At 36.9% G+C, this 19,069-nt stretch overlaps 1 protein-coding gene across 4 annotated transcripts in view; it reads right to left on the bottom strand.

The window, feature by feature from the left end:
- Window positions 1-19,069, bottom strand: part of LOC121528827 (breast cancer type 1 susceptibility protein-like) — a 42,102-nt gene that overhangs the window by 20,623 nt on the left and 2,410 nt on the right. The window contains exons 8-15 of one of the 4 annotated variants that reach the window (XM_041816437.1): window positions 18,868-18,987; window positions 16,321-18,738; window positions 13,503-13,576; window positions 12,465-12,588; window positions 11,225-11,282; window positions 3,951-4,054; window positions 600-796; window positions 429-516 (exon numbers count right to left, since the gene is read on the bottom strand). In XM_041816437.1, the coding sequence (XP_041672371.1) occupies window positions 429-516; window positions 600-796; window positions 3,951-4,054; window positions 11,225-11,282; window positions 12,465-12,588; window positions 13,503-13,576; window positions 16,321-18,738; window positions 18,868-18,987 (3,183 nt within the window). Of the gene's footprint in view, window positions 1-428; window positions 517-599; window positions 797-3,624; window positions 3,798-3,950; window positions 4,055-11,224; window positions 11,283-12,464; window positions 12,589-13,502; window positions 13,577-16,320; window positions 18,988-19,069 lie in introns of those variants that run through there. The other 3 variants (XM_041816438.1, XM_041816436.1, XM_041816439.1) reach the window with 3 other exon arrangements.

The raw sequence follows: 19,069 nt of genomic DNA, 5'->3' as shown, positions 1-19,069 counted from the left end.
CCTGTTCAACCTTTAACCACAAAGATGAACAGACCCGACGTTCCCTTTTTTTTTTAGTTACCGGGGAAACAGCTGCTGTTATAGGAGGGGAGGAAGTCTTAAACGTTGACAGTTAATATGGTGCTTTGGAGACAGTGAGCTCTGAAATTAAAAATAATCTATCAGAGTGGGTAATTAGCAAGAAGCGGATGATTGGAGGAGAGCACGAGTGGGTGAGAGAGAGAAACAGAGAGCTTATCTCTGAGGAGAGCTTTTGAAAGACGCACAAAACAAGCTGGAACTTCATATTCAAAGAAAAATGTACTTCTGGAAACTTTAATTGTTCTTGCTTAAGAAAATATTTGAAAGCAGGACCTCGAAAGACCTTAAGTTGAATTTCCCCAGCCATGATGAAACCATCAATTAAAGCCCTGAACACTGATACTAACCTGTGTGCATGATGATATGGGTCACCTCTAGTGTTACCTGGGAAACCACACGAGCACCAACTCTTTTCGCAAACTTTTTCACCATTATCTGGGGGAGACAGGTTGGTTAATGTGCTTATTATTTAAAACCCTAAATAAACACATTTATTGCCTGTATGGGTGAATGAAAACCTGTTCACTGGGGCTTAATCCAGACGACACCAGCACCATAGTGGCTTTGCTTCTTTCTCTCGGAGGAGAGCTGTTTTCTTTGTCCTCTGATGGAGATGTCTTGTTCTTCAATGTTTTGGCTGTTGAACTTGTAATAGGTGTTTTGAAGGCTCCAGTGCCTTTTGCAATTGGCAATGTGTGTGTGGAGCCCTGTGCTGCTGTAACGAATGGAAACACAATAAATATAAGAATCATCCACAGTTAACAGAATTCAAATTAAATTATCAATTTAATCAAATCTGATTCTCTTTCTCAAACACAGTCTAAACCAAGAATCAGCTCCTTTCAAAGTATAATGAACATCGTCATACAAAAGAGGAACAAAATGGCCATCCATTTAACAGACAGTACGTAAAAACACAACATCTTAATTACACATTTTAAAACTCATGTCCTAATTGTTGTCTCTCTATCATCAGATAAAATGACATGCATGCCCATATACATCTGTATGTATATATATAAACATATACATACATATAAATATATATACATATACATATATATACATGTATATGTGTACACATATATATGTATATATATGTATATGTACATATATATGTATATATATTTATATGTATATATATATTTATATGTATATATATGTAATATGTATATATATGTAATATATATATATATATATAAATATATATACACACACATATATATGTGTATATATACATACATATACATACACATATATATATATACACACATATATACATATACATACATACATATACATACATACATATATATATATACACATATATACATATATATATACATATACATACATACATAAATATATATATACATATACATATATATACACATATGTGTATATATATGTATATGTATATATATTACATATATATATGTTATATATGTAATTATATATATATATATATACACACACACACACAAACCATGTTGTAATAGGCCCACAGCCGAATCACCCTGTTTCCAGTTTACCCTTTCTGCAAAATATTGTTTTTTTCTCCAATTGAAGAGGCTAACAAAAATATTGTCGAGTCATCTGCATACATGGCTATGTGGGTTTCTTCTCATACAAGAGGTAAATCATTTGTGAAAACAATAAAGTTCCTTAAGAGCTACCTTTAGGTCCTGCACATATAACATGTTTCACTGTTGACAAACGTATTAAAGAAAACAGCTCCTATCATTTTCTCTTATTTATGTCATATTTGGAATGCATGTCTTGTGCAATATGGCTTATCTCATATTTTTTATGCGCTTAACTGTTCACGTTTTTCTTCTCATTTATTTATTGATTCCACTGTAGAGGCAGTAAATGCATATGCAAAGCACCTGAGTCCCTTACAAGTTTGTATCACATTGTTTCCAAGTATTATACAATATTCTTGATCGTACCAAGGTATCATACCTTATCATAACATTTTGCACCCAATTACTGTTTTGTATCATATCCTATGAAACTATCATATAATGACTAGGTTTTGTATCAAAACATACAAATCTCAGCACTGTACTGTATTGCCATATTGCAATAAAGTATCATGTTGTATGGTATCATGTCATATTGCATTAAGTACTGCATTGTTCAATATCATCTTGTATCAAAGTATCATGTTGTATTCTATCATATTATATTGTTAGCCTCATAGCATAATTGCCTGGGTCATTTTTTGGTCAAATTGTGATATCTGCTTAACCCTACTCCTATATCCTTAGCCCACTGCAACAGTGCTTATATGCCTAAGTCATCAAAATAATTATAATCTTTATTATCTATTAGGTCACTTTTATTTGTTATGTAGTTTTTGTTGTGGCTTTCTTTGCTAAAGAAAATTGTCACACATCTGGTAGAACTTAACCTTAAAATCTGACTCAGGCAATCATGCTATGATGCTAACGATACTGCATCCAGTGTTAATTTTGACAGCTATTTTTAATTTTTGAGTTAGTCTGTCTTTTGATTTCATGTTTTTTAGTTTTAGTCACGTTAGTCATTTCTACCATTTTCAGTTTTAGTGTAGTTTTAGTCGAAAAAAACTCCAAAACATTTTAGTCTAGTTTAAGTTAATAAAAAGTCCTTACATTTTAGCCTTTACTTTTAGTCCAAGCATTAATTCTCTTGCCTAAATCTGGTACCAAGTCATGATAGTGACCACCTGAGTGACTGCCTAACCTGAGGTCCCTGCTTTCTACAGCTGAGAGGTAGAAGAAAAACTGGTACATTGTTTTTTGACAGATTTACCCATGGTGGAGAAATATCATGGATTATGAATGTCCGACAAACAACTAAATTACATTTTAGTCTTGTTTTAGTCATCTTGACAAAACTCATCTTATTTTTTGTCAGTTTCAGTCATCACAGATCTATCTTTGGCTAGTCTTAGTCTAGTTTTCGTCACGGAAAAAAGGCTATCGCCGAACATTTTTAGTTTTGGTTGACAAAATTAACACCGATTGCATCAAATTGTATCATATCATGTATCATATTGTATCCAAGTATCATATGGTATCACTTCATATTATTTTGTATCAACGTGTTTTGTAATATTGAAATTGTATTGTATTGTACGGTATCATGCCATTTTGTGTCAGAATATCATATCAGATCATGGTGTTTGATATTCCCTTTGAGCAGTGTCCCCAATTTTTTTTTGCATTATGTAAAAGCATAGGGTGTGTCTTTCTCTTTAATACCCACTGAAGCGCCCTAGAAGCTGAGGGCAAGGTATGTATCTTCATATTTCCTCATCTTTATTTAAGTGATTGTCATGTATAAAAAAGATTCACTGTTAGCCATATTAAACAGGGAAGATGCCTCTCAAAATGGATTGTGCTTTGCTAGCAGCACAAACAGAGCCCCCACCCTCAGGGGCCATTAAAGTAACATATTGTAAGGCATCATACCATTTTGTATTAAAGTGTCATACTGTATTAAGGTATCATATTATAAGTTAATGCATCTCATTATGGAATCACAACATGTCAGCATGTATTGATCTTAATGCATCATATCATATTGTATGTTATTTATCATGTGTATTAATATTGAATGTTTTGTATTTAATCTAAGAATTCTACCTTATTGCATCAAAGAAGCACCACAACAAAAAAAAACAAACCAGAAAAGGTCAGGAGTCACACAGGATGTCACGTTGATGTCTGTATATGACAAATTCATCAAGTTAAGTGCTAGAAAAAAGACTTGGTCAAAAAAATGTCTTAAAATCTTTCTTCTTACCTTTCTCCCCTCATAAATACTAAAAGCAAAGAATCTTTCACAGTAAAATAACATTTTTTGACAGTACTCCTTACTGGTTTCTACAGCGCTGCCATGCTGTGACACTGTGGGCTGGGTCACAACTTTGCCATCGGGTGTTCCTGTGCTTGGCTCCCTTTGTGCTTGTTGAACCATTTTCCTGCAAATAGATACCAACTTTTTTAAAGACTTTATGGTTAGAATTTAATGTGTGGATGTCCTGAGCTGGTGCAAACCCCCAACAGTTATCATCCTTGAAGGATTTTTGGGCTTTCCATCAGTTTCAGATAATCCCATTCAAAAACATTTTAAACACCACTGATGCAACAGTGGGACTTTTGGGAGATCCTGACCAAGAACACTACATGTGACTGAAGAAGCTGGGGATTGAACCCCTGACCCCCGGCTTACTAACTCTACCTCTGACAAAGCTATCGGTTACATGTTAAATAAACATTACATGGTTATGGTGCTAACTAAAACCTTTCAGGTTGCATTTCTGTCAACACTCTTATAGTTATGGATAACAGAGGGTTAACAGATCAGGGTTATTCCTTCTAAAGTCAACATTTGGTGGCAAATACTTTACAGTCAATGATTGGCTAAACTGGTGGATTTACAAACATCAGCACAGTTGGTTTCTTTCACTATGGTACTCTCACTTATCTGTTCTGCAAAGAAAATTAACTCGTCTCAGAAGCCCTGAACATCTTAGTTTGTGATTAACAATTATTATCACTTTGATTCAAGCCACAGAAGTTGTAAAAATCACAGGCCATAAAAAATTGATTGCCTTGTCTATTTGAGGTTATGTTGCTGCATTGTGTACTGACTAAGATGTGGGGCAGCAAATTAACCTTTCAGTGATTGTTTTATTTCAAACTAGAATCCCCCTTAAGGCTGAATTGCAACTGTAGCTGAGTAACATTCTGTTTATTGAAAATTAAAGAAATAATACATAACCTCGAAACAAAGCAACAGTACAACAGTAAAAAGCTTAATACTGAAGGAAGCTAACACCAGAGAACATCTTTTCTTGATTTCTCTCTCTTTGAAGCAGAAAAATGAAAAGCAAAGTGAGAGGAGATGTTCACTAACCACCTAAAATGGAAAATTAAGACGAAACAAAAAATAAAATGAATTTAATCTCCAAAGACCCTGAAAAGTCACCGAAGTTCCAGGCTCGCTAAAATGGCGTCCTTTAGGGTTACAGAGACATCGATGGTAGCAAAAGAACGGCACAATGGTCAGCTTTCAGAGGAAAGAAGAGTAAGTTTCTATGACTTATGGATCAAAAGTTATTAACATTTTTATAAACTGTGTTTATAAAAGGACAATGCTGTCCTTGGAGACCCCAGATAGTCAGCCAAGTTCTGGGCTCACTAGAAAATGTTCTGTAAGAGCTACAAATGCATGGACATGATTAGAAAGGCACAATGGAGAGCTTTAATTAAAAAAAAAAAAAAAAAACAAGTTAGTGCCCACGACTTACGGTTCAAAAGTTATAAAGCAATTTATGAAGGGGTGTGCCTGCGGCACGGATCTGTGCCACATGAGCTCTAAGGGTTAACTTTCAGTACTGATTGATTTTCCTAGAATTGTATCAAAGCACGTAAATCAGATATCGTGACAACCCGATTATTAATAAGAAAAAGAATCTCAAGTGTTTCCTATCAATTGTTTATAAGATATTTAATACTCAACTGAAAGAGGTCCTGAGAGTTTTCATTTGTTTTCTTTCAGTTTCATATCTTTCATATCAAAGTCTGCTGAAACACTGTCGACTGGCAGCGAGCCCACATTTAAACGAGCTGCACTGAAGTAATAATGGCTTGTTGAAAACTTGTCAGAGCTAACTACTCTCTCCAACTTCTGCTCTCCCCTCATGGAGTGCATGCTTTTTAATTTGCAACTTGTATAACCGAGATCCTCTGTGCTTTCGTCTGTTTCCTTTTCTTCTTCTTCTCTCTCTCTTTTGCCTGAAGGAGTGCACTTAGAGCCCTGCAAGGCGAAAGGCTGGGGGTGTGGGGTAGTCGAGCAGTAGAGATGAATGACTGTGGCAACACAAGTTTCCCCTCTAAGTGCTCCAAATGACATAAGATGCAGCCTGTAATGACTTTCTTATTCTCCGCAGCATAAGCAGATTCTGGGTTCATTAGTGAGATTATCCGCCTGTCCTCTCCAGACGCATCACCCTCCGAGAACTAGACTAGCAACACACACGCGCTAACTTTCTCCTTCAAAGAGACCAATTACATGCCACTTGCTCCAGTTATTGTTCTGCTTAATGTGTAGCTCCATTTAAGATGTATTAACAATGTATACAGGCCTCTGAGGACAGAAACAATGCACTGAGGCAGATATTAATTTAATACATTTGTTACTGGAGTCACGATTTCACTGTAAGGACTTTCAACACTGATTGGCCTAGTGACCCCTAGAAAACCTTTCTGCTATATTGTTGAGATGCTTTCACTTGCCTACAGTGTTTATGCTAAGCTAAACTAAGTGCTGTAATAAACGGATTCATGTTTCCTAAAGCCGCTAGCTGTTGCCTTTAATCACATTAAAGTAAATAAAAATCGTACTTCAAGTTGCAACTAAACTATGCCCTAATTAAATTTCTAGCAGCCAATACGACGGCAGTCATTATTGACTGAGATCTGCTGATACTGATCATTTTGTTAGTGCAGCTAGCTTAGAGGTTGGTCATCACCTTAGCTTTGTGCTAAATGTGTGGGACCAATTCATTATGCAAAGAATGGCTGGGAAATAAATGGACTTTTAAAGATATACGAATATCTTATATCAACATAATCAAACCAATTATTGTCTAAGACAACATTGTTTATATTTAAATACCGAAATATCATACCATGCTTCTTACGCCTTCATCTGGTTTTTGGTGAGTACAATGTTGAATGTTGTTTTAAAAGAGACAGTGGTCCAAATGCCCAGTAGAAAGATCATTTATAGAGAGCCGCGGATGGCCCAGTGGGGGTCTCGCCTCATTTCTGACTCTATGCACTGTTCTCCTCACTGAGTAAATGCATAAACAGACCCCCAAAAATATATATATAATAAAATTATATAATTCACAGTATGACCCACAAACAGTACAATGCTTATTGTCTAGAACATAATTGATTTGAAATGTGTAGGCTAAATGGGGAATTAGCATTTTACTTATTTTTCCACGCTCCATATGTATGGGGGCCATGTGGATTCGTCTTAAAATTGAATTTGTTTTTATTTATTTACAGAAAAAAAATAGAGAGATATATTGTGTATCACCATTCGGCTTAGAAATATCTAGATAAGATGTTTGGTTCTCGCCACTCAGCCCTAATGCAAAGTTTCTAAACTGGATCAATAAGCACTGTTTGGACATAACAGTCTGAGATGAAGTACATTAGTGTTTGAATTTTGCGCTGTCTTGGTTTGTATATATACTTTTTTGTTGTTTTCACCTTATGCAGCTTTGCCCACCACAACTTCCACCCTAGCATCCTTTCCTCTGGTTATTAAAACTTCCTCTCACAGAACAAAAAGAATACAAAACTTGATCAGAATCAAATACTATTCATGTATGTTTACTTCAAATTTTGCACAAAGTCACATCTCATAACTTTTCAGAGACTCCAGTGATTCAGTGGCAGTAACTGAATGACAATTGGACGTATGAGCGGGTGCAACTTGCCAGGGTTTCCCCCCTTCTGGTTCTGATAACCCCCCCCATGATAAATTTTCATCCCGGGGGTGATACGTTTTATCCCTGCCTCTGCTTGAATGCTGGGCCATGAGCACGCTTACGCACTGCTGGCGCACCCACATTTGCCCACTGCAGCGCAGTGGCATGGGCATATTTAGCATGTGAAATTATACTTAGTAACTTATTACAGCTCTCCCCGCTTGGTACAGTCTGCCTCTTGTAAGCACAATGAGTAGCTGACAGGCATGTCAATCAATCAGCACTTACAGCCTCTCATGAGCCAATGAGAGCCCAGTTTACTGACACAAACCTACCGGTAGATTGTTCACAAAGTTAGCTAAAACAGCAGCATGTCCAGACGACCAAAATTATGTATATGCGAGCACAAAAAAGGACATTACTAAAGGAGGAAGGACTTCTGAAGCAAAGAGAAGTTTCTGAGATGTATCTGTACAGTGAATGTTTGTGGGAATCCTGATGCTCAAACCCTGCAGCTGCAGGTACTAACTAGCGATCAGGCAGGTGCTGATGTCAAAGCCATCTCATGATCACAGACTGATAGACCATCAATCTCCTCTGAAACTCAGCGAGAAGCAAAATCACCAGATCAGAAACTAAGCTCTCTTTAAAACCACCATCAAGTCCAGTAAAGTCTTGAGCTGGTAAAATAAAACACTGCATGAAAACCCCGATTTTCAACCCAAAGCGGCTGCAGCAGCAAGATCATGGCCGTTTCCACAGAATGCAGATTTTCATCTTTTAAAAACATAATCCCAGTAGTTTAATGGAAGTAAAGAGACTAACAGACTTCCTACGAACTGTACAGAGGACTAACTAGCTCAGAAAACTGAAAAGATGCTCTGTGAGGGTGTGTCAGCTCTCAGTGTAAACGTGTGAAGGTAGGTGTTATTTCACCTGTAATCATCTGTGATAGAATTAGAATATTCTGTAATCGTGCATGTTTGGGAGTTGATAGGTGATCGTATGGCATAGAGCTGCTGTCTATGTTGTTCCATACCTGGTGTACAATGGTAAATGATGTTATTAGCGTAATAATGCAGAGCTGTCATTTTTCCTTGTGTTTAATAGATGCAGTGGCTGGGCCTGCATGTTAAATCATGCAGATTATAATACTGTTGACAAATTCAGAACCTCTGTGTTGTAAAAGCGTGTTTGCATTTTGCTTTTGATGTGCTGTCATCATTCTGTTGTTTCTTGTGCAGCTTTATTGCTTTGCGCTTAGCAGACAGTTGGTGCTCCTCATTATTGGCATGAAAAAGGAAAGATTTATTAATTGTTGTTCCAAGCTTTCCTAGAAATAAGAGTATGGCTGATGTACTTTAACAACTTAGAACTGAGAGAGAGAGAGAGAGAGAAACAGAGGAGAAGTGAGCGAGTGAGCCCTTGCACGCGTTACACAGTTAACAGGAGGATAGATAGGAGAGAAAACCCTCACTTGAAAAGTATGAACCTTCTGCTATATAACTGTGTGTTATGGTAATTTCTGATAAACTCGGTATGCCAAAGCCCAGTCTTTGGAATTTACCAGGCGAAAATCCCAGTCTACGTCAATTTTATAATTTAGAATTTATTTCAGTGTTGAACAAAATGGATTGTCAATAGCTTGTAATAAACAGACAACTTATTTACAGTCATGGTTCCAAAAGCCATGGCTCTGATAAGTTTAGAATTTATAATAAAGAGAGCAGTGATGATCCAGACCGCTGACCAGCTGATCCATGCACAGTTAGCGCATATTAGTGTCCTATATAAGAGACAGGGGAGGAGCTGACTTATCATCCCATCAATTATAAAAAATATAAACAAGATGTTACAAAAATGTTATATGGTTAACCTAGTTATTATTATTATTATTATTATATGGTTATATGATTGGGCAGAGGTCAGCCATTGTTTCCTCACAAACTACGCACTGCAAACTCAAAAACCAAGTGAGAATAGGCTTGAAGGCTTACAGCGTATGCCTGGCTATAGAGTAAAAAGCCCAGTTGCAAGATGCGTTTTGGAAAATGTCCCCTCCTCTGGTTTTTCAACAATTCACACCCTGCGCATGAGCACTGGGTTTTCATGGAACATAAGCTGAATATTAATTCTATACAAGGTTGGATATCTCTGTTAGTGTTATTATACTGGTTGATTTATGCTTACTTTATGTTTTTGTACTGTGTTGGCTAAATAACAGCCTGTATTTGGTTTATTCTCAGTTAATGCGTCTTAATAATTACATGTCAGATGGATCATGTATATGAATGACCTCACACAAAAAACAATCTATTCTGTAGCATTTAATGTAGAGCTGGTATGGAGCCCCTGCAAAATTGTCAGAGATTCAAGTCATTTCTGGCTTCCTAAAAACTTTAGAACTATAGTTTGAATTTTTGAATGCCAACAAAGTCTAACTATTATAATACAAAGAGGAAGGATAATGAAGTGGGTGCTTCTCCTCACTCCTTTATAGGGATGGGGATCGTTAATTTTTATCGATACTGATACCCTTATTGATACTGCTTATTGATCCAAGTCCTTATCGATACCACTATCAATACTTTTTTATAGTTTGGTGGAAAAACAAAATGGAGACAAATATTTACACTTGAGTGGTCTTAGCTCAGTAGTGCTTGAGTTAAAGAGCTATAACTCAGTCTGTCACATCTATTTTACATCCCTCAGATATGAACACATTCTTCATATTCACAACTGTATTTATTAAGGTTTCTCATCCAAAACTAAATTTTTCAGTTTTTATGTGGCATTTGAACATATCATAACATTTCAACTACAGTCGTCTAATTTACTGAGGTTACCTGAATGCATCAAATTTTCCATCTTTAGCTCTGAAGTTCACTAATAAACTTTAATTCTGCCAATTCCACCGCAGATTTCTATAATGGATTAATATTGTTAACAAACAGAACTTGCTCAAAGTTTTGGAGCACTTTTCAGCATTTATCTGAGCATCTGAAAACCATCCTGAAGCAGCTGAAGTGAGTGATGTGAGAGCCTGTTACTCCCAGCGCAGGCAGAGATGAGTGCATTCGTCTCACAGGCGGCGTCTTTTTTCCTCAAGCTGACAGTTGAAGGTACATTTTGGCCTAATGTGATGCACAATACTTCTAGTTTATGATCCCCTTGAAAGAACTGGTGTATGTTTTTACACCAGTCTTATCTTAAAATGACGTTACATCACAGAGCCTGGGAGACTCGATAGCAGTATCGATAAGCTAAAATGTTATTGATTTTGGGTATTTCAAAACCACAGAACCGGGTCCTTATGGACCCGGGTTTCGATCCCCATCCCTACTCCTTTATGGATATGAAACTAACTCTTCAAGTCTCTGACAATTTCTTTTCGTCTTTCAGTTTTCATTTTTTGTGAAGGTTTTATCATTTTATATAAACTTCATAACTTAAAAGCGACTCATGAAGAGTTACTCTGGAATCATTTTAGATCATTTTCTTTCACAATATATATATTTACATTTTTTGTTACTTTGCCTGTCACTTTGGTAATATAAGATCAAGAGTCAGTAAAAAGTCTGAGCAGGATAAACCGTTCAATGCCGTGCTACTCAGAGTTCACTTATGGTGTTTACTTACTGGTCTGAACCTTGTCCTGAGTTCTGGTCAGCTGGGAGGGATCTGTGGGCATCAGAGCCTAATAGAAAAAAAAATAAGCTCATAAGCTCTCAATGTTGCAACAAAATAAGATAAGACTTTGATCAAAAGATGAGGCTTTGTTTGAGGGTTTAACTAGGATAGGCTATATTAAAGAAAAAAGGAAAAGGAGAAATCAAGTCGGCTTTCTTTGATCTACCCTTCATTAAAATTTAAACATTGAGCAAACTTTTATGTTAAGTGCCACAAAATTTAGCTTTGTACTTGAAGACTTTACTGAAGCATTCATTCTAAAATAGTGGTAAAAGCATGATCATTTATCATATATGTCCTATAAGAGGGGTGTCCAAACGTTTTTCCACTGAGGGCCACATACAGAAAATTTTAAGATCAGGGGGGCCACTTTCATATACCTCACCTTTATGATATCAAAGTTAGTCAATCCAATCCAATTCAGGTAAAGCTACACTAAGTAACTTGGTATGCTTAAATTGCTTGCTAATGGCTGCCAAGGCAAATAGCCATTTATTTCAAGGATTTTATAAGGAGGCCAGTCCCATTTCAGGGGAGCCCTTGTTAGCCCTGGCTGCCACTAGCACCACTCTGGTCAGAATTAGAACGCTTCATGAGAATTACAGAGAATTTACACTGGAGTGTTGAAATCTCAGTGTTTAACATTTCAGAGTTGATTTTAACACCCAAAGCTTAATTTTTAACTAAATCCAGGTTTCTGGTGGATTATTATTGTTTTAAATGTAAAACACTTCTGCACCATAAGTGAAGTTATCCACTGAGTCAGTCACTTTTCACCTGTAGCAGGGGTGGTCTACAGAGAAGGATGGTGTCCAGTTTTTCATCTTAGGGTAGTTCTTAGCTCTGCAGGTGTTCAATACAAGGCTGCAATCTTTATAAAGTATGAAATACTTAATATCTCAATAATTAAGATTGTTAATACTTAGAATTGGTGAGAGGAAATAACACATTTTTGTGTTAAAAAGTGTGTATTAATGTATTAAAAACAAAACCACAGGAGAGTTAAAATATCAACACTTCTAAAGTATAAATTATATAAAGTTGTTACACTCAACACTATAGGAGTTAAATTAATACTGAAAATTTGCTGTGTATATTCAGCATTAAACCAAAACTTATTTACTTATCTTTAAATAAACTTATTATTTCCTTTGTTAAATAAATAATTATCTTTAAAGTTTCTGCTAACCTGTGGGTTTACTGCTCTGATGAACTTCTTTTGCAGGAGTGCCCTCTTTCTCCTGAAGCACCTCTGACACCAGAGCCATCAACTTCTCCAACCGCACCAACTCCTTCTGCATTTCGATCTTTTGCTGACAAGGAAACAAAATCCAGCAGAAAAAATGTATATAAAGACAAACTGAACACACTCTTGAGCAAATATGCAAGGGGAACAAGAGGAAAAGAAAAGCAGCAATGCAACACTTGGAACAAAATGACTTAAAGGGACAGAAACTAGCATCAGACGTTGTGTACAAAAACACTGACAGCTGTCAATCCGTGAGGACCAACCTACGTTCTGTTAAAATAGTCATAGAAAGAGAGAAGGTGGTTTTTTTTAATCATATTTTAAAGTGTGCACATCTTTTTTAAATTGTTCTGGTTGCAGAAACAAAATCTATGGGTTTAAAATTGTCTCAATGCTCCACTGGACTAATACTTTGTTATTTCATTCTTTGAGTTTAGCCCTCAAGTAAACCCATTGATTATTTATACAGGCACACAGCACAAGCACCAAATCTCTGTATTCTCTGATGTTTTTAATCCTGGGCTCTTTCTAAACCCCGGGGCGTGAAACTTGAACTTGCAGTCAAATCCAGTCGACAGATAAAAGTGAGAGCGCGGGAAGATGGATGAGGTAGAAAACAAGAATCATCTCCGAGGCGGCGTTTCCTCTAACGTAAATGAAATGCAATTTAGAAAGCTGCTGAGGGGGACATTTTTTACTGAGCGAGGTAGTCTGTCATCCAGGGAGGCTGACAGTTTGGTTCGGGGGAAATGTGGTGGCTGCCCTCTCTGGGGCGTAATGTGACAGTGCATCAGAGGGAGCACAATGCAGGCAGGTAGTGCTGAACAGGCAAAGAGAGGGACTCTATGTTTGTGTGTTCAATACAAAGACTCTAATCCCTTTGTAGAAATGCTGTTATTCAAACACTTGTTTTCAGTAACAGATGCTGTATTTATGCAGCTCAAAATACAGACTCAGTGCAAACATAATCATATTTACCTGTGTTACAAGAACTTCACTGGAGAATTGTGATGATTCCACAGAAACATTGAGATCATTTGCAGGGACATCACCTGCAGAGAAAACAAAGCTGCCATTATACTTCATCCAAACCCTTAAAAAAGCTCAGTATGTGAAACTGATACAATGAGAAACAACAAAGCAAGCACATCTTTGCCAGCTTTGGAAGAAATAGAAAATTGACTCAGCATAAACTCATTTTAAAGGCTTCCTTTATCTTAGGTCTTCTGCTTCTTCTTTTTACAATTTTAAACATTTGTTTTACTTTTGAACTTTGTAAAAATTATTCTTCTACTTTATTCCTAAAATATCCTCATTCTCTTTCTTTGCATTTCTCTGTTTTTATTTATTTGCATTGGTCCTATCGGTTTCTAGTGCTTTTCTCCTTTTATTGTTATTGACCCTTTAAAGCCAACAATATCATATTTGATACTTGAGTTTGTTAGACCTCTGTCTGATCAACATGATCAATAATTTTATTCAAAACCTTACAATCTGGTTAATGATCAAAATGCCCTCCAAAGGCTTATCAGTCAGAAATGCCTAGTGTATCAAATGTGGTACCAATATGTGATTTTTTATGGATTTTTTCCCTCTGTTTTGGATTTTGGTAGAAAGTTAAATAAACATCTCACTTCCCCCCCAAAAAAGTCAGAATTTTCTGGCTATTATTTCAGGCATCAGGCTTTACAGGGTTACTTGCCTGTATTGCTTATATTAATTTTATTGATTTTACCAACATTTTTTATTGTTTAAGCTTACTTTTAATCATTTAAGTACTTTCATTTTTACTGAATCTCAATTTTTAATGTTTTGTTTTAATTGTTTTTCTTTTTATTTCGATTAATTTCATGACTTTCTAAAGGTATATTTAAGTGTTTTTATATCTTTTTATTTTCGAGCAGAGGAGTGTCAGAAACAGAGATGAGAGAGTGGGCGAGAGACATGCAGAGAAGGAGCCAGACTTGAACATTGGACGCCTGTGTACATGTGTCTTACTACTAGGCCATCTGTGCCCCTTTGATTTTTTTTTGGCGTACTTTTATTTATTTTACTTCCATCATATGTAAATTGTTTCTTTTTTATGCATTATCAGGTTTTATTATTACTTAACAATAATATAATATAATTTTATCATGTTAACCTTTTTATTGGGCTCCTGTTTTATTTTCTTTATTGTTTTATCTTTTTGTTGTCTTCATATCCATAAATTTCTCTAATTTTATCACAATACCTACTTTAATTACCATTTCTTTTATTACCATTATTACCTACTTTTTATTTCTTTTTCATGTTTTTATCCTGTATTGCTTTATCTATTTTACTGATTTTATGTTTTCACTGTTGTTCCATTTTTAATGTTTTCTGTTTTCATAATTTCTTTTCTCAACTTCTCATGCCCCATTCAATTTCTTGATCATTTTCTTTAACTGTTTTTACCTTCTCTTTTTTATCTTTCTTAATTGTTCTCTATATTTTTTCCTGATTAAAATTTTTATCGGTTTTCAACTGACATTAAATAAAAATATACAAAACCCTATACTAGTACCCACCTCTGGTCATCAACACATTTACAATCAGTAAATACTCCATCTTAAACCATGGACATGATAAATTATCAGGATTAAAGAAAGACAGACAGACAATGAAAGGCACCTCATCTAATGGAATTTGGCCATCATCGTGAGCTCCTACAAATGTTAAATATATAACCCATTTCCTAAAGTACACTCCTAACTGCTTATAAGACATTCTTTCAAAAGCTGCCACTCAAGACTGGCCATTTCAGCGCTCCATTCTTGGAATGAGGACACCCCCCTCCTTCCTCCATCCTCTAAGAGGGATCTTATTCTTCTCCATCTTTAAATTGCATTTACATACTTGAATCTTCAGACCTTTTGAACTCAGTTTACATAGCAAGGTTCTTGTGTTGCTTGAGTTATTATGTTGTTGGGCTCTGTATGGGTTCTTCTGCTGTCTGGGTTTTGTGTTTCAGTTCTTTTGCTGGTTCTAATTTTGTTCTAGCTACGTTTTAAGGAATCCCAGTTTAAAGTACTACTTATATTGTTATAATCTAACACCAAGTTTCTAGATGTGAAGACCTGTGTGAAATATGATTGTATTGGAGATGGTTTTAAAAGGTGGGATAACTTAGAGAAAGGTGAGGAGCTGAGGATTTTCAGAGCTTTAAAGTGTCAGTAGTGTCTTCTCTGTGATAAATTAAATCTCTTAGAATTGTATGATGGCTTTCATTGGACTCTCACTTTGTTTTCTTCGTGTACAGAGATAAATTTTGAAGTCCAACAACAAAGTACTATTAATACATCTAATGTTTTTGACTATTTAATTATTCACTGTTTCATTACATTTCACCGGCTGTAGATTTAGGTTGCAGACTTTAATTATACTTTTACTTTTACATACTATGCATACACTTTTGTTAATATTCATCGATTATCGACAGTCTGTAGAAGTTATTTTCAGCCATGGGTCTGTTTACAGACAGTTGGAGAACATATGCCATAGTAAAAAAATATTTTCAGAATGGTCAAATGAAGTGAAAATGCCTGCGACGATATTTTAGCTTAATTTAGACATTACACTTAACTGGAACCTTACACCTCTGTGGTTTAGTCTGGACTTAACACTATATACAATGCATAGCTGGTGCAAAAGGCCGCTGTAATTCTTTTTGTTGTTTGGGCTCTACTGTGTGCTTCTTCCTCTTCTTCATATCATCATTATCATATCAGTGGGCAACAATTTCTCAGATTTCAGACACAGAAAATCAACTCACATTCTTCTGGCGTCCCAAACAAGTCCTCCGATCCTTGGCTGGAATTTATACGATCAGGGCTGATGCAGGCAGGCGGTCGGCTCAACTCTTCTTCAGCTGGAGGATCCTCTTTATTTGAGTCCTTGTTGGTAACACTGGGGGGAGCTGATGATCCTAAAATGTCTTTTAAGGCTGGCAAATCCTCTCCACTGCAGTCTGACTCAGACTCAGACTCGAGCTTCTGGGTTCTTCTCCTCTTCCTGTTCTTAACAGAGGATTGGGCGCTGAGTTCCCCACTCCCACTACAGTTGTTCGACTTTCTTTCACTGTCGACCTGAGCAGCTGGTATTCCAAGACCTTCGGGAGTTAAAGAGGACTCTGTGTTTAAGAGATTTTCAGCAGTGTTGACCGTTTTCTTCCCATTTGGAACTGAAATACTGTCTGATACGTCTTCAGCTTGTCCACCATTTCTCCTGTTACATTCAAGCTGATCCTCCATGGTTTGAGAATTCTTTGGGGCCTCATTTGGCAATTCCTGTTCAATTGCTGTGTAGCACAGCCCTGAGTCCACAATTTGCGGCACAACAGAAAGATTCTGACTTACAATTTCATGTTCTGACTCTTTATTTGGAGGAAGAACGCTGCTGACACTGTTCATGGAAACAAAGTCGTCATCGGAATGGTTTTGTCCTGAACAAATACCATCAAGAATGGCGGCATGGGCAACCACTTGCTCTGTCTTTCTTGCCAGCTTGGGCGAGTAAGATGAGGGGATCAAATCGCTACAAGAAGAGTCTACATTGTCTATTACTGTTGCTTGTTTGGTGTTTGCAGGCAAATTTGTTTGGATAGTATTTTCCGCAGATTCAACGCTCTTGGTCTCTTCTGCTTCAGCTTCAACAATTTTATGCTCTAAACTTCGGTTTCTCTTTACATTCGGACCGCCGAGGTGGAAAGACTTCCTCTTAGTGGCTTTGAAGCTCCTGAGCAGTTGTTCTGTGTCGAGTTCGCTGTCATTTTTATCCTCCTCGAGTTCTGTTTCAGCGCATTTAGACTCCGAAGGTGGGATCTCTAAGTGAGTACTGTTTGGAAATTTATGTGTTGGGTTGTCTTTTACAGGTGTTGGTTCTACTACTGAGGCTTCGTCTGGACTTACAGAGTTTGGGACCACATGAGCATGATCACTAGTGCTACCTTCACATACAGTTTCAGTATTTGGTACCTCTTCTGTTTGTCTCATATCAGGAGTCCTATCATTGGTCTCCATATCTTCTATCCCATCTAAATCTTGATTGTAAATACATCCATTTCTTTCAGACACTTTTTTTACGTTTCCATTTTTAGATGATACCTCATCATCCAAAGCTCTATCGATAGGATCTTCAGATTCCTTTCCAACACTGCTCTGTTTTTCAGGTACTCTCCTCAAGTTTGCTCTCTTGTGATCTTCCTGGACTTCCTCAGCAAAGTCTTGAAGTCTTCGACTTTTCCTTGTACTCCTTTTGAGAGGTACATCTTGGTCCTCACTGCTTGGGTAGTTCTCAATATGAACTTGAACTTCCTCTGACCTTGGTCTAGCCATGGGACTGCTTTCTCCATTTTGGGCTCCGACCAGAACAAGAGGTTTCGGCACTTGAGCAGGCTTGCCAACTTTTTTCTTCCTGCCAGTTTTCTTTTGCTCTGTGATTTCTGGCTTATCCCGCTCTTGTAAATCGCTGTCAACCTGCTGCACAAGGTTAGTGGTCTTTTTCTTCAACTTTCTTTTTGGTCCCTGTTGTTCCAGTTCAGGCACTAGACAGGACTCCTCTTCTTTGTTATCACTTCTGTCACTTTCTAGGAAGCTATTCAACTTTTCTTCATTTTTGTTTCTGTCATTTTTCCCTTCAATGACTTCAAAGAGGTCTGCTTCTTTAAAAAAGTCACTGCTTGCATCCTTTACTTCTTCTGTCATTTGCTGTTCTTCCTCAGTATCTCTTTGTGTTACATCCTCTGAGCTTGTTTTCATCTCAAAATCAACAGGCATTTCAGGTCTTTTGGTCCCCATTTTAGAACCTTTTCCAGTTTTCTCTATTTCTTTTGTTTCTGCAAAAACATTACGCAGAGGAGAGTTGGTCCTGTTTCCTCTTCGCTCTCGTTTGTACACAGCCCCAAACACCTGCTCTTCAAGAGCTTTAGCACGATCCCCTCTCTTAGCATGCGCATCATTATTATGTTGTCTGACATCTATTGTTGAAGTGGAAGAGCAGCTGTCTGAGTTGTCTGTGTCTTCATCTGGTTTATCAAACTCAAGACTTCCCTCCGTTGGAACTTTCATTAGCCACTCAGCGACTTTTTCTAGACTTTTCTTCTGTTTCTCATCAAGAATCTTATCCTGCTCCAAATCCTCATTCTTTTTCCTCTTCCTTGAAGACTTTTTTAAAGGTTGATGGGCGGTCTCGTCTGCAAGTAACAAAAGGCATAAATTGTCTTTCTCAGAATCAAGAAGGCTCATTTTTTCTTCAATTTTGGGCATTGTTTCAGCATCTTCCACAAATTGTACAATTTCTGTTGGATCTGGAGCTACATTACCTGTGATTTTCTTGTCTGATGTGGGTACAGCTCCACCAAGGCCACTATCCAGACCTCCATTTTCTGTTGTCAAAGGACTGGAGTCTTCAAGCCCCATAAGTCTGGCAAAATCATTCTGAGCTAAAAAGATAAAGAAGAAATGCTTAATAATCAACAATTCACAGTATCAGATATTCTCATGATATTGTGCTATCTCCCCCTG

This window comes from Cheilinus undulatus, linkage group 20, assembly GCF_018320785.1.
Source record: "Cheilinus undulatus linkage group 20, ASM1832078v1, whole genome shotgun sequence".
Classification (NCBI taxonomy): domain Eukaryota; kingdom Metazoa; phylum Chordata; class Actinopteri; order Labriformes; family Labridae; genus Cheilinus; species Cheilinus undulatus.
The sequence above is the reverse complement of the archived record's forward strand: the minus strand, read 5'-3'. Positions and strand labels throughout refer to the sequence as shown.